At 39.8% G+C, this 13,600-nt stretch overlaps 1 protein-coding gene across 5 annotated transcripts in view; it reads left to right on the top strand.

Annotated features, from left to right (window-relative positions):
- The window catches only part of LOC144030004 (interferon alpha/beta receptor 2-like), a 330,835-nt gene that overhangs the window by 17,507 nt on the left and 299,728 nt on the right, over window positions 1–13,600 (top strand). For 4 of the 5 annotated variants that reach the window (XR_013287164.1, XM_077535868.1, XM_077535867.1 and 1 more), the window contains exons 2-3: window positions 5,867–5,953; window positions 6,069–6,189. Coding sequence is in view for 4 of the 5 variants with exons in the window: in XM_077535868.1 (XP_077391994.1) it covers window positions 5,905–5,953; window positions 6,069–6,189 (170 nt within the window). In the remaining variant the exon portion in view is untranslated. Of the gene's footprint in view, window positions 1–2,905; window positions 2,925–2,997; window positions 3,072–3,381; window positions 3,485–5,866; window positions 5,954–6,068; window positions 6,190–13,600 lie in introns of those variants that run through there. The other variant, XM_077535866.1, reaches the window with a different exon arrangement.

Here is a 13,600-nt window from a genome sequence, read left to right as displayed (position 1 = left end):
TTGAATGAATGACTCCCCGAAGCCGAATTTATTTAAGACAGCAAAGAGGAAGGACCAGTTAACTTTATCGAATGCTTTTTCTGCATCCAGCGAAATAACAACTGCCTTTTTATCATACCGCTGTGACATACTAATCAAGTTAAAGAGTCTCCTAATATTATTAGTAGAATGACGACCTTTAATAAAACCTGTTTGATCACTATGAATAATTGTCGAGATTACCGTCTCTAATCGAGATGCCAAGGCCTTAGCGATAATTTTAATATCGGTATTAATTAGTGATATCGGTCGGTAACTTGACGGGAGGGTAGGGTCTTTTTCTGGCTTTAATAAAAGTTTAATTGCTGCTATATTCATATCTTGACGTATATCACCTTTACTTTTAATTTCAGTTACTACTCTTAGAAATAATGGAGCAAACATTAACCAGAAATGTTTAAAAAAATATAGCCGGAAAGCCGTCTGGACCAGGTGCTCTGCCATTAGGCATACTGTCTAAAGCACGATACAACTCATCTATAGTAAGCGGGGTATCGAGAATATCTTTATGTTCAATAGATAACTGAGGTATATTTAAGCTGTTTAGGAATTCCTCAATATATTCAGGGTTAGGTCTATTAATTTCTGTGTATAGATTTCGATAATAGTTATAAAAAATATGGTTAATTTCTTCTGGTGATTGTGTGCATTCACCATTTATATCTTTAATAGCCGTTATAAGAGATTTTTCCCGATTCCGTTGAAGTTGATTTGCCAGGAATTTACCTGATTTATTATTATGTTCAAAATTATTATATCTCAACTGTTGTATTATAAACTCTGTCTTTTTAGATAACATGTTATCTAACTGTATTTTTATATTCTGTAGTTCTATCCATATTTGATTATTTGGGTTTAATACATATTCATCCGTTAGTTGTTTAATTTTATCTTCCAGGTATTTTTCTAATTTTTGATCCTGTTTCTTTTTATAAGTTGAATATGATATAATTTTCCCTCTAATTACCGCTTTCCCTGCTTCCCAGAGAAGAGATGGAGATATATTTGGAGAGTCATTTATTTCCAAAAAATCTGCCCACTCCCTTCTAATAATTTTATCAAACTCTACGTCTTTCAGTAATGAGATGTTAAAACGCCATATCGGGGGAGGTTTAAAGGTAGAGTCAATTTGTAGAGTGAGGGAGACTGGTGCATGATCACTTATAATTATAGAATGTATTTTTATAGCAGTTTTATCAACAATAGAATTATTTGTAAGGAAAAAATCAATTCTTGAGAATGATCGGTGCACAGCAGAGAAGAAAGTAAATTCCTTCTTAGTTGGGTTTTGAAGTCTCCAGCCATCGCTGAGGCCAAAATCCTCCATATATTCATCTATTACTTTAGCGGATCGTAATCGCCTTGTATATATCGTATTATTAGAACGATCTATTAACGGGTTCAAGACCGTGTTAAAATCACCTCCAATAATAATAGTAGAATTTGTTGCTAAATCGAGTAACCGAGAGAAAAATTCATGGAAAAAATCAGGGTCATCATTATTTGGGGCATATAAATTACCAATTGTATATACTTTATTAAATATAGTTACCTGGATAATAATATATCGGCCCTCTAAATCTGTTACTATATTATTTAGAGTAAAGAATAAATTCTTATGTATAAGTATAGAGACACCTCTTTGTCTACTATTATAGGAGGCAGAGTAAACTTGACTAAAATTTTTATCTATAAATAATTTTTCTTCTGATTTTTGTAAGTGGGTTTCTTGTAGGAGACAAATATCTGCCTTAAATTTTGAGAGATGGTCTAAAATTTTTATTCTTTTTGCCTGGGAGCGAGCGCCACACACATTCCAGGAGACCAGAACTAATTTCTGCATACAAGCAATATAGACTCAGTCTTATGTATACATCTATATAAGCTGCTTATTAATATTAACATATTGTAGGATAGCAAAAGAGTAATTAGGCAATTTATATAATTTATATAAAGAGAGAGATAGCAAGTAGATAAGTATAATAGTGAAGAAACGTGGGGGGAAGTGAGTGTGAAGGAAATCTGTGGGGGATTCAACATAACAATACACCAGTAAATGGTGACCTAAGCGAGATTATTATTATTATTATTAATTTATTTTTTTAAGAATATATTTCTATATTATTATTATTATTATTATTATTACTATATAGCCTATGCATAATATAAATTCATATTCTATTTCGTAACCCATTATCCATACATATACACTCTTTGGCATCTGATTCTGGCGCTCCAGCTGTGCTTTCTGGTGGAGGTGATGACTCACGAGAAGCTAGAGACTTGCCTGAGGCCATGGATTCCCCTCCTGATGTGCAGTCAGTGGACGAGGATGCAGAAGTTGGAAGCTCAGTGGAGACATCCCCTTTGCAGGCTGAGGTGCCACCACATGAAACTGACTTATCTGTTGAAGTCCTTGATTCTATTATTCCTGATGCTACCTCCCCTGTAGTTGCTGCAGAACCTGCCCCGGTCGTTCGCTGCTCTTCGCGGCATAGGGAACCGCCTAGGCGTTTACAATACTCTGAGTTGGGTAACCCCCTGATCTCTGTTGTGCAAACACTTTTCCGTAGTTTGGCGGATGCGTATGGCGACGCCTTTACACTTCCTGTAGATAAGTGTTGATTCCGTTCTCGCGTGATTGAGAGCGCATGCATCGGAGCTGCATGAGTCTAAGGGGGGAGGGTGTAACATAGATGATAAACCGCTAGTCGGGTTATTTCATTTATATTATATTTTCACTGGTCATGTGACCAGTGATTATCCAATCGCTACTGAAAGGGGTGACGTCATGCGGCAGCGCGGTCAGTCTGGGAGATTTAATGCGGAAGTACCGTAGCGCCGGGAAAAGGAGTGGGGTGGGTGTGCTTCGCCGCGAGCTACAGGTTTGAATCTTTCATTCCCGCATATTTTACGTTTGGATTTGTAACTAAACCACCTTATTGCGTGGATTTGTAGGAGCCCTCTACCGTGGCCGGTCGAGTGTGTTACGTTCACGCAGCGGGGTGGCGTGTTGTGCACCGCGACGACGGGTGAGTGAAATGTATGTTGCTGTGATAGTGAGAGTCGGCTGGGCTCACTTAACGTGATTAGTGAAGCTGTTAATATGCTTTTGAATGTTTGAATGGAGCAATTTTAACGGTTAAAGAACCTCAACTGTTACTTTATTGTTGATAGAATTATGAATGCCGATGACAACTGTTAACTATTGATTATGTATTGATGATGTTAGATGATCCTTTTTTAAATATTGCAAATATTTATATGGATGATTTTATGTGCACATTGGAATATGCGATTGTAATGAACCTTGTGATTGAGAATTTATGGTACTGTTGTTAGGCTGTGTTCTCAACTGATGGTGAGCTAAAAAGGAGTAGGACCCGCACCTACAAATTGAAATGGATTGAAACCTTTCAAGAGTCGACCTCCTCCTGCCAGGCCGGTAGGGGGCTCTTCGTGGCCCACAACCCCACTTTCGCCTTTTGACATCTTGGCTACTATGTATCCAACCTTTTGCAGAACCTCTTTCCATTCCACCAACTGCTTAAAACCCCCTTTTCACCTTTTACACATGCACACACACATTTTTGGACTATCTCATTAGACCCAGACGTGTGTCGTCAACCAACTGTGGATGGACTGAGGGCTTTTCGCATTCGTCAACGTTGGGCTTTGGATGTTATTGATTGACTTTGGGAGTGTTGTTATTGAATGAATTTGATGAAGCGCTGATTGAACTGTTTTAAACATGATTGTTAATATTTACTGTACATAATTGCATTTTGGTATTGGTATTCGGTTTTCCTATTTAATGCACTTTTTGCAAATCAATCTCAGTTTCCTGTCCACTCTCTTCTGAGCGAAATCCTAGAATCTTCTGATGAATTAGCCTACTGATTACACTATATATTGCGATATATTAACATCTATTTTTCTAGTGTACTGGTTGCTCTGGCTCATTTGGCTGCCAGTGCAGGGTTACACATAGTTTTAGTTAATTTTGTAAACATAAAATGTAGTTTCAGTTAGTTTTCGTTTTTTAAAAAGCATTTTCGTTTTTATTTTAGTTCGGTAACAAAATTGTTTTTTGAATTTTAGTTTTAGTTCACTAAAATAACCTTTAATGGCACCTGTTTTTCGATACCCTCCCTTCTTACTTTGACGATCTCCAAACATTTTTGTTTTGTTTATTTTATTTGAACTGAGTCAAATGCCATTTTTAGCACATGTCGCGGGCCACTGAAAAATGGACGGCAGGCCGCAAATGGCCCGCGGCGGGGCGTAGTTTGGACACCTCTGGTCTACACAATTATAAAGAAACAGAAGAAAATTGCCATTGAATTCAATGAAAATAACTCGTTTTTCACAAATTGGGGGAAAAAAATCATGCCTTTGAGTAATGTTATCTTACCTATGGCTATGCGTTTACACATTTGTGTATGAATAATCATTATTTAAAGGACTAACACTCCTGAAGTCTATGCTAACTTCCATTAGCATTTAAATGAGATCCTCCATTCTCTTTACCATTAGTGCTAAGCTTGCGATGCTTTAAAAACGAAGCATGCTTTCTATTTAAATATACAGTGGATGTAAGTCTTTTTTTCATGTGTTTAGTTTTACAAGTAACTCCAACTAGAGTGTCATTAAACAGCTTAAAGGAAGCTTAGGGAGGGCAGAATCACATTGAATCGCGCCGAGCTTGCTATAAGCAACATGGTGCATTAATGGTACTTTCACAACATGGGAAACTTGTAAACGCACGTTTTTCTTTGATTATTGTGTTTTAAAGATTGAGAGAAGCCAAAATCGAAATCAAAATTTTGATTTATGGTCCAGGCCTAATTTGTAGTTTGTAAAATTCATTAAATAACTGTTGGAAGCTACGGAAAATATGGCAGTCATGGCGGGTCAGAGTAACATCATAAGGGACGTGACAAACTGTAGGCCCCCAAAAACTGCATTTATAAATTAAGTAGAACAATTGAATTTACTTCAAATTTTGCAGATGTGTAGAAAAATGTACAATAAATACCTTATAGCCATTTAAATTAGAAGAAATAGCCTTACTCAGCACAATTTTTTTAGGAGATTTGTCAACTATAAATTTTAGAAATGTTGACCTTTTGAGTAATTTCAAAGTCGTTATAAAAACTTGCACACCTGTCCTATGGAATTGTTCATGGTTCATATAAGGTGCAGCAATAACTAGTCAATTATTAAATTAATCGCTAATTACTTTTAACAATCGATTAATCATTTAGAGATCTTTTTAAATTAGAAATTGTACAAATCGTCGGAATTTCAATTTACCAACAGTAAATATGCTCAGATTTCTGTAGTCCTCCATGAAAGCAGACTGTATTTGTGTTGAATCAAAACAAAACATTTGCAAACATCTGCTTTTACATAACAAAATAATGTGAAACGTTATCAGTAACAGTAATTGAATCATAATTAATTCATGCATTTTCTGCACAGCCAATTTAAAATAATGTCTTGTTTTTGAATAAAGTGATGGAAATTAATATATGTTTCACTTTATCTTATTAAATGATTTGAATCGTTAGTTGCAGCCCAAATTCCGAGTGGTCAGATGAAAAACGTGACCACGGTGAGAGCCAAAAAACAGCGGTTCAATCGCCACTCAAAATGCGCAATTATCAGTGTGGCTCATTGCCTGACCACTTTCAAAGGTGGATACACACATAGCTAATTAATAAACACAACCCACATTATTGTGGTATTACGTAAGAGAAAAAGTAGTGCATGACTGTATCATGCTGTTTATTGTGCTTTTCTTTTTTTTTCTACACTTGTACAGTTTAAAGAACGACTATGTCAGCCTAAGCATATGGCAAGATGAATTGGGTGTCTCGTTCTCTAAATGTGATGTTCCTGCTTGATTCTGGTGAGTAAAATCAGCAGCAACACACCACTCAAAATCATGATGGTACTTTCTTTTGTGTGTGAATTTTGCAACCCGTTCTGCAACACTAACATGGCCATCATTATGTTTTCCACAGTGCTTGGTACACTCCCTGCACCATCTAATCTGTCTGTTAAGTCAGTTAACTTCCTTCACATCCTGTATTGGGATCCTGGGCCTGCCACCCCACCAGGTGTACAGTACAAGGTCTTTTTGAGGTAAAGACTCCATTAATCATATTTTATGACAATCGAAGAACAACTAAGACACAGACTTTCAATTACTTTGAGGGGAAAGCTTAACCATAATAATTAATAATTTTGGCTTCCTTATGAAATACGACGACAAGGGAGTGAAAACGGCGAACAGAAATTCTGTAAACTGTCTGTAAACGTTGCTTGTAACATTGCTTGTAACATGTCCCATGTTAACCCATGTTGAACGGATGCGTTGCCACCACCGCCTGCGCACCTCAACACGGAAAGCGGACACACACTCTGCCCTGTCAACACCAACCCTCGGTCCCCCAGCCGATAAAATGTGGTTTTCGTCCTGGCCGTGGAACAGCTCTTCACCCTCAGCAGGATCCTCGAGGGTGCGTGGGAGTTCGCTCAACCAGTCCACATGTGTTTTGTGGATATGGAGAAGGCGTTCGACCGTGTCCCTCGGGGAGTCCTGTGGGGGGTGCTTCAGGAATACGGGATACCGAACCCCCTGATACGGGCTGTTCGGTCCCTGTACGACCGTTGCCAGAGTCTGGTCCGCATTGGCGGCAGTAAGTCGGATTCGTTTCCAGTGAGGGTTGGACTCCACCAAGGTTTCCCTTTGTCACCGATTCTGTTCATAACTTTTATGGACAGAATTTCTAGGCGGAGCCGAGTCGTTGAGGGTGTCCGGTTTGGTGGCCTCAGCATTGCATCTCTGCTCTTTGCAGATGATGTGGTGCTGTTGGCTCCATCAAGCCATGACCTGGAGCGATTTGCAGCCGAGTGTGAAGCGGTTGGAATGAAGATCAGCACCTCCAAATCCGAGACCATGGTCCTCAGTCGGAAAAGGGTGGCGTGTCCTCTCCGGGTCGGGGATGAGGTCCTGCCCCAAGTGGAGGAGTTCAAGTATCTTGGGGTCTTGTTCACGAGTGAGGGTAGGATGGAGCGAGAGATCGACAGGCGGATCGGTGCAGCGTCTGCAGTGATGCGGACTCTGTATCGGTCCGTCGTTGCGAAGAGAGAGCTGAGCCAAAAGGCAAAGCTCTCGATTTACCGGTCGATCTACGTTCCGACCCTCACCTATGGTCACAAGCTGTGGGTCGTGACCGAAAGAACGAGATCCCGGATACAAGCGGACGAAATGAGTTTCCTCCGCAGGGTGTCCGGTAGGGGTGTGCTCAAAAAATCGATACGGCAATATATCGTTGCGGACATCATTACAATACACGTATCGATACGCAGGCATCAGAATCGATTTTGCTCGTTAACTTTAAATAGGCAGTTAACGTTTGCCTTTGCAGCTGCATTGCACCTAAAAAATAAAAAACAGCAGCGTCTTTGAAGTTAATTTCCTTCAATTAATGCAAAAATAGTTCACCAGTGATTGGACACTGTGTCTTGCTAAGAAAAATTAAAGCAGAGGAAGAATATTAATATTTATTTACTTATAAACTTAACATGGCACATGTCTCAATGTACCAATTTTCCTATATTTTGTTTTAAAAAACAAAATAAAATGTGTTCAATGAAAAAAATATATATTTCCCCAAATATTTCAAATTAGCACATTTTAGAGCTGTAATTTTAATACTTTGATATTTTTGCTCATATCGGCTCATGCCTATTAATACATTTTCCCGGTGTGTCTGTGAAAACTGCTCCCTGCTCGGCAGTACGTACACATTTAAACCAGGCATGGCGCTTGGTGGTAAACCAGAAGAGCTATTAACAAAATCGTTTTTATTATCCAGCATAATAAACATATCCTTTAGGTATACATATGACTGTTATTATAAAATGTAAGTAAATGAATGTGAAATATCGGGATACGTCTCGCCTTGAAGATCAAGTATTGGGATACATATGTATCGCGATACATATCGTATCGTAATCCCTGTATCGTGATACGTATCGTATCGTGAGGTTGGCGGCAATACCCAGCCCTAGTATCCGGGCTCTCCCTTAGAGATGGGGTGAGAAGCTCCGTGATCCGGGAGGGGCTCAGAGTCGAGCCGCTGCGTTGAGAGGAGCCAGCTGAGGTGGCTCAGGCATCTCGTTCAGATGCCTCCTGGACACCTCCCTGGGGAGGTGTCCTACCGGCGGGAGGCCCCGGGGACGACACAGGACACGCTGAAGAGACTATGTCTCTCGGCTGGCCTGGGAACGCCTTGGGATCCCGCTGGCGGAGCTGGTTGAAGTGGCTGGGGAGATGGAAGTCTGGGCTTCCCTGCTAAAGCTGCTGCCCCCGCAACCCGACCTCGGATAAGTGGTAGAGGATGGATGGATGGATTATTATTATTTTGTATACATATTTTATACGACTGCACAGTGTAAAACTTGTTGCACAATGTAATTTTTGCTGACAAGAAAAATAAAGAGAATTTTTTGGGAAAAATTGTTCTCTATGCACAAATCACGTACCGAAACCGTGGCCCAAAAACCGAGGTACGGACCGTACCGTGGGTTACCTGTAACGTTGTACCCCTAATATATATGTGATATATATCTGGCAAAAGGGTCCACATGTGCAAAAAATTTAGATATTGATATATTTGAATTCTGCGCTTAATTTCCTTTAAAATGATATATAATACATGGATGTAGCTCAAAAATTGACAAAGTTACAGCAATTTTAATGTTGGAAAGTTAAAATCCCTAGTTTGAGAAAAAGGGCTTTCAAGTTTTGGTACTTGCATCTTTCAAATGTCCATAGCAACCAGTACCTTGGGAGAAAAATATGAACCTTAAATTTTCAGCAACTGTTAAAATATCAGTGGAAAGTCAATTCCAATAGCAGGCAAGGTCATCGTCCGAGATTTGAACCCTTTAAACATTTTGGAAGGTTGACCTCTCAAGAGATGAAATCAGCCACAATTTTAAAGATCACATTCGGCTTACAATTCATCTTCTGAGGCATCAGCCAAAGTTTGCTTATTGTATTGTTGCTCCTTGTGGTATTTTCTTGCATAAATTAGGTCATATTACCACAGTGGGAAATTTGATTTCATAAGTTTGTGTCAATTCAAAGATTATTTTCCATTTGATGTGGCCTGTGAAAAGTGCTTTATTGATAACTTATGGGTGGAGTTTGCATGTTCTCCCCGTGCCTGCCACTGTGGGAATTCTCCACCATTATAACTGCTTGTTTCATGCCAGCATGTATGAAACGTTTTATTGCAACACACCAAGGATAGTAATCTGTAACATATTAAAATTTTAGCAAACACATTGGTCTTTCATAGTGACAAACATGAAGCTGAGAAAACCAAATGTTACCCAGCTGACAAATACAGAAGTTGTCCACATGAGCTACTATAATCACTTCAGGGGATAAACAGGCATAAAATGAAAGTTACTTTACCCCAACGGCAACAAAATGGCTGCTGCCACAGCTGCCTACGATGGGGTATATGCCACGGAAGAGGTGGGACGGGATTTTGCACAACAGTTTATTTCCGGTCCGGGTTGCGAACGCGCAACCGAGGGACCCAAAGTCGGAAGCACAATTATTTTTGACGCAGACCACACGTCGCAAACCGAACCGGAAACAAACTGATGTGCAAAAAAAAAGTCCCGCCTCTTCCGTGGCATATACAGTGATACCTCAGCTCACGAACATAATTGGTTCCCAGAAAGTGTGTGTAAGGCGAAAAGTTCTTCTTCCGAACATTTATTTCCCATAAGAAACCATTAAAATGAGAATAATCCGTTCCCAGGTCCCTATAAAACATAATTTTCTACTAAATAAGCCTTAAAACTACACAAAAATATACCTTATTTTATGTATGATAAATGTGCTATTGTATTGTAATTAAAGAAATAAACTGTACTGTATAATAAAGTCGTTTTATTTACCTTTGTGATGGTAGTTCTTAAGGATGGTAGCAATAGTAGACTTACTTCATTCGCGAGCGTTTCACCGCGGAGAGTGTTTATGGAATGGTTGCCGTTCATTCGTGCTTTCGTACTCACCGGAGCGGAGGAGGCGTGTCCCTTGGTGAACAAGGAAGTGGAGCACTTTAGCGAGTCAACAAAAAGTGAGCACCGCCAACTACTTTCACTTCTTTCCTGGGACTAAACAGCCGTGGCACTATTTTCTCCTATTTTGAGGTACGTGATAGCACTTTCGCTTTTTTTAGTGGCGCGAACTCCATTGACTACAATGCAAACGCGCCGCCGAATCGCCGTCCCTCGCTTTTGGTTGAGAACGCAGCATTAGGCTTAACACGAGCCTGTGGTGGTGTCTTTTTCGGTCCCATAATAGCAAAAGTACACTCAATATGGTCCAAAATGTCTATCAAACACAAACCGCGTCCGCACTCAAAGAAAGGGGGTGACGAACTGGGACGCCGTGAGCGTGCGTCAGCTTCTCGTGGCCGCCACCGTGGCGCTGTTCGACCGCGTGGTTTGGTTCGTCCGCCGAAAACTAGTTCGTCAGCAGAGACGATATGCTCGCAAATTTAATGTTCTTGAGGCGAAAAGTTCGTGAGCTTAAGCGTTCGTCAGCGGAGGTTTTACTGTACCTCATTAGCTGTTACACCATGACAAACAAGAACTCAAGTCACTAAAGCAAGTTGGAACAACATGGGCAAATAGCACATTATAATCACACAAAGGCATTCCAGTTGGAAATGTTAGATCCAAGTTGTAATTTAAGTAGAAAAATGTGATTCTTGGACGTCACATGAACAGAAACAGACGAATGTAAAAGTAACGAAGTTTAAAATCATATCACGTCCATCACGTGTTTTTCAAACGTGAACCTAGCATAAAGTGCTTGTGAATTGTTCCAGTGTGCTTGTGTAGCGTAATCCTTTTCCACCGATATCTATTATTTATTTATTCCTCGGAGTTCTGTCCACTGGCTCCGTTCTCTGTGTATCTGACGAGTCACATCGATGTGCGCACGTCGGTGTTTTTGTTAGCTGTAATTTTGCACATCATTGAAAAAACAAACAAAACAAAATAAACAAAATAAGTTTCTCACGTATGCCTTGTTACAATCATGTAAGTGTAATGTAGTAGCCTAATGCCTGTGTAAGACCTGTTGTGTTTTATTGTGTTATAGGTATAACTGTGGCATACACAGGGTTCCCGCGGGGTCTTAAAAAGTCTAAAAAAAAAATTAAAAAAAGTCTAAAATTCAGAAAGTTAAATTTTAGGCCTAAAATGTCTTAAAAAACAGCCATATTTTAATCCCAGGTCTAAAATTTAATTTACCCAAGTCTAAAATTCTTACATCCGCTTCTTACATTCAGAAATGTTTGCTCTGTAGAAAGAAAGAAAAAGAAAGAACAAAAAAAAATGTGCGTGTTGCGTCCATCCATCCATTTTCTTGACCGCTTATTCCTCACAAGGGTCGCGGGGGCTGCTGGCGCCTATCTCAGCTGGCTCTGGGCAGTAGGCGGGGGACACCCTGGACTGGTTGCCAACCAATCGCAGGGCACACAGAGACGAACAACCATCCACACTCACACGCACACCTGGGGACAATTCGGAGCGCCCAATTAACCTGCCATGCATGTCTTTGGAATGTGGGAGGAGACCGGAGTACCCGGAGAAGACCCACGCGGGCACGGGGAGAACATGCGCGTGTTGCGTTGTTTCTGTTATTTGCGTGCTCAAAGTGAAGGAGACATTTGAAGGGGTGCGTTTGCATTGTAGTTCAGGCGGGCGGGAGCTAAGTTACGTGGGGCGGTGCAAATGAGATGTTTGGTGAGATGTGACGCGCGGCGGCGGCTTGTTTTGCCGCGAGATACGGCACCAGAAGGGGGAGGAATTATCGTTGTTGCGTTCTGCGGACATCCCGAACTCAACATGTCAAGCTAACACTACCGGGACCAAAACAAACAGACAGGGTGGTGAACGACGAACTTGCGGCACGGGATAGTGTGTGCGCGCGCGCGTCACAGCGAGTGTCAACATGCAGCTATCAGTAGTTGGCTATCGAGTCCTCTCGGTGCAGTTGTATGTCCCCGTGTTGGTACTACGCGCGACTCAAAACAATAACTCCCGTGACGATCCAATGCATGGATTCAAACTTCACACAGGTATGTCCCACAGCCAACACACCAGCTAAGATAAAAGCATATCGCAAGCGTTTTTTTTTTTTTTCCCCTTGTCAATGTACACAACTAGCATGACAAGCAGATAGGAGAACTGAGACGTGTCCGCAATGACGTCATCAAACTCAAAATGAACCACAGCAAAAAAACAAACAGCAGTGATTCCGTGGGCATCGTCGTGTCTCAGATAAAAAAATAAAAAAATAAATAAAAAATGTCAAACATTAACCAAAAATGAATGTGATGGCAAAAGAAAAACAAAAATTGTTGATGAAAAGGCAATATTTATTTGATATATTAAGTGGTTAAAATGTGTTTGATAGATGTATTGTTCCATAAGGTGGCTTCATATTTCTTTTGGCTGAACGGTAGGTTTATTTCATGTCTCAAATTTTGATGTTTCTGAAATACTTCACACTGTGCGCATATTGTGTTTGTGTCTTTTTAAAGGTTAAATATTTATATTTCAAATTATCAGTCTTGCCTGTTATTAATCCTTATTTTGAATAGAAAAAAAATTATAACTATCAATAACGACTAATAAATATTTAAACTGATACATTTTTCAGTCATATCGCCCAGTCCTTTGTTGCGGTCTATTTAAATAATTGATTCAATATATGAAAATATAGAAGACATTTTTGTTGTTGTTTTTTAACACATTTGAAGATACCGTAAAAATTTGTGGTGTTTTAAGATTAACGTCGAGAAGCAACAAATGTCGCTATAAGTTTTGAATATTTAAATGAATCTTATGTTTTGATAGCCACTGATGTTGCGGGCAAAACTCGTGTTCCAATCAAATATTTTGCAAATATATCGAGTTGTGTATGCCTAAGGTCATGCTACACCTCCAAACCAAAATGGTGCAACCAAATCCTGTGCTGTGCGAGCAACTAAAAATGTTTCTCGCACCAGGGCTCGTAGTAGAAAAGTTAGTGTAGAGCCCTGCAAGTTGACATGGTTTTGAGAATCAAATATGTACTCAGCCCCCTCCCCCTTTTTTTATAGGGGGTCTTCGGTCGGTCGTGAAGTTGGTCTAAAATTTTTCTCATAGTGGTCTAAAAAGGTCTAAAAAAGGTCTAAAATTTCACTGAGTGATTCCTGCAAGAACCCTGCATACAGTTTTCTTTACATTAAAAAAAATGTAATAATAATAATAATATTAATAATAATAATAATTCTGGCTGCATGGCAACCTTTATGTCAGGAAGTTCTGGCAAGAAATTCTACTTTCTACTTCTACTTCTACTTTCACCCATGGTCATAGCACACAATATTCTGTTTGCCTTCAAAGGTGAGTGAAAATGCTCGAAATCAGCTGGGACTGTAGGGGTTGTATTTTTGGATAACGTATG

The sequence above is a fragment of the Festucalex cinctus genome, chromosome 11 (assembly GCF_051991245.1).
Source record: "Festucalex cinctus isolate MCC-2025b chromosome 11, RoL_Fcin_1.0, whole genome shotgun sequence".
NCBI classification, from domain to species: domain Eukaryota; kingdom Metazoa; phylum Chordata; class Actinopteri; order Syngnathiformes; family Syngnathidae; genus Festucalex; species Festucalex cinctus.
The sequence above is the reverse complement of the archived record's forward strand: the minus strand, read 5'-3'. Positions and strand labels throughout refer to the sequence as shown.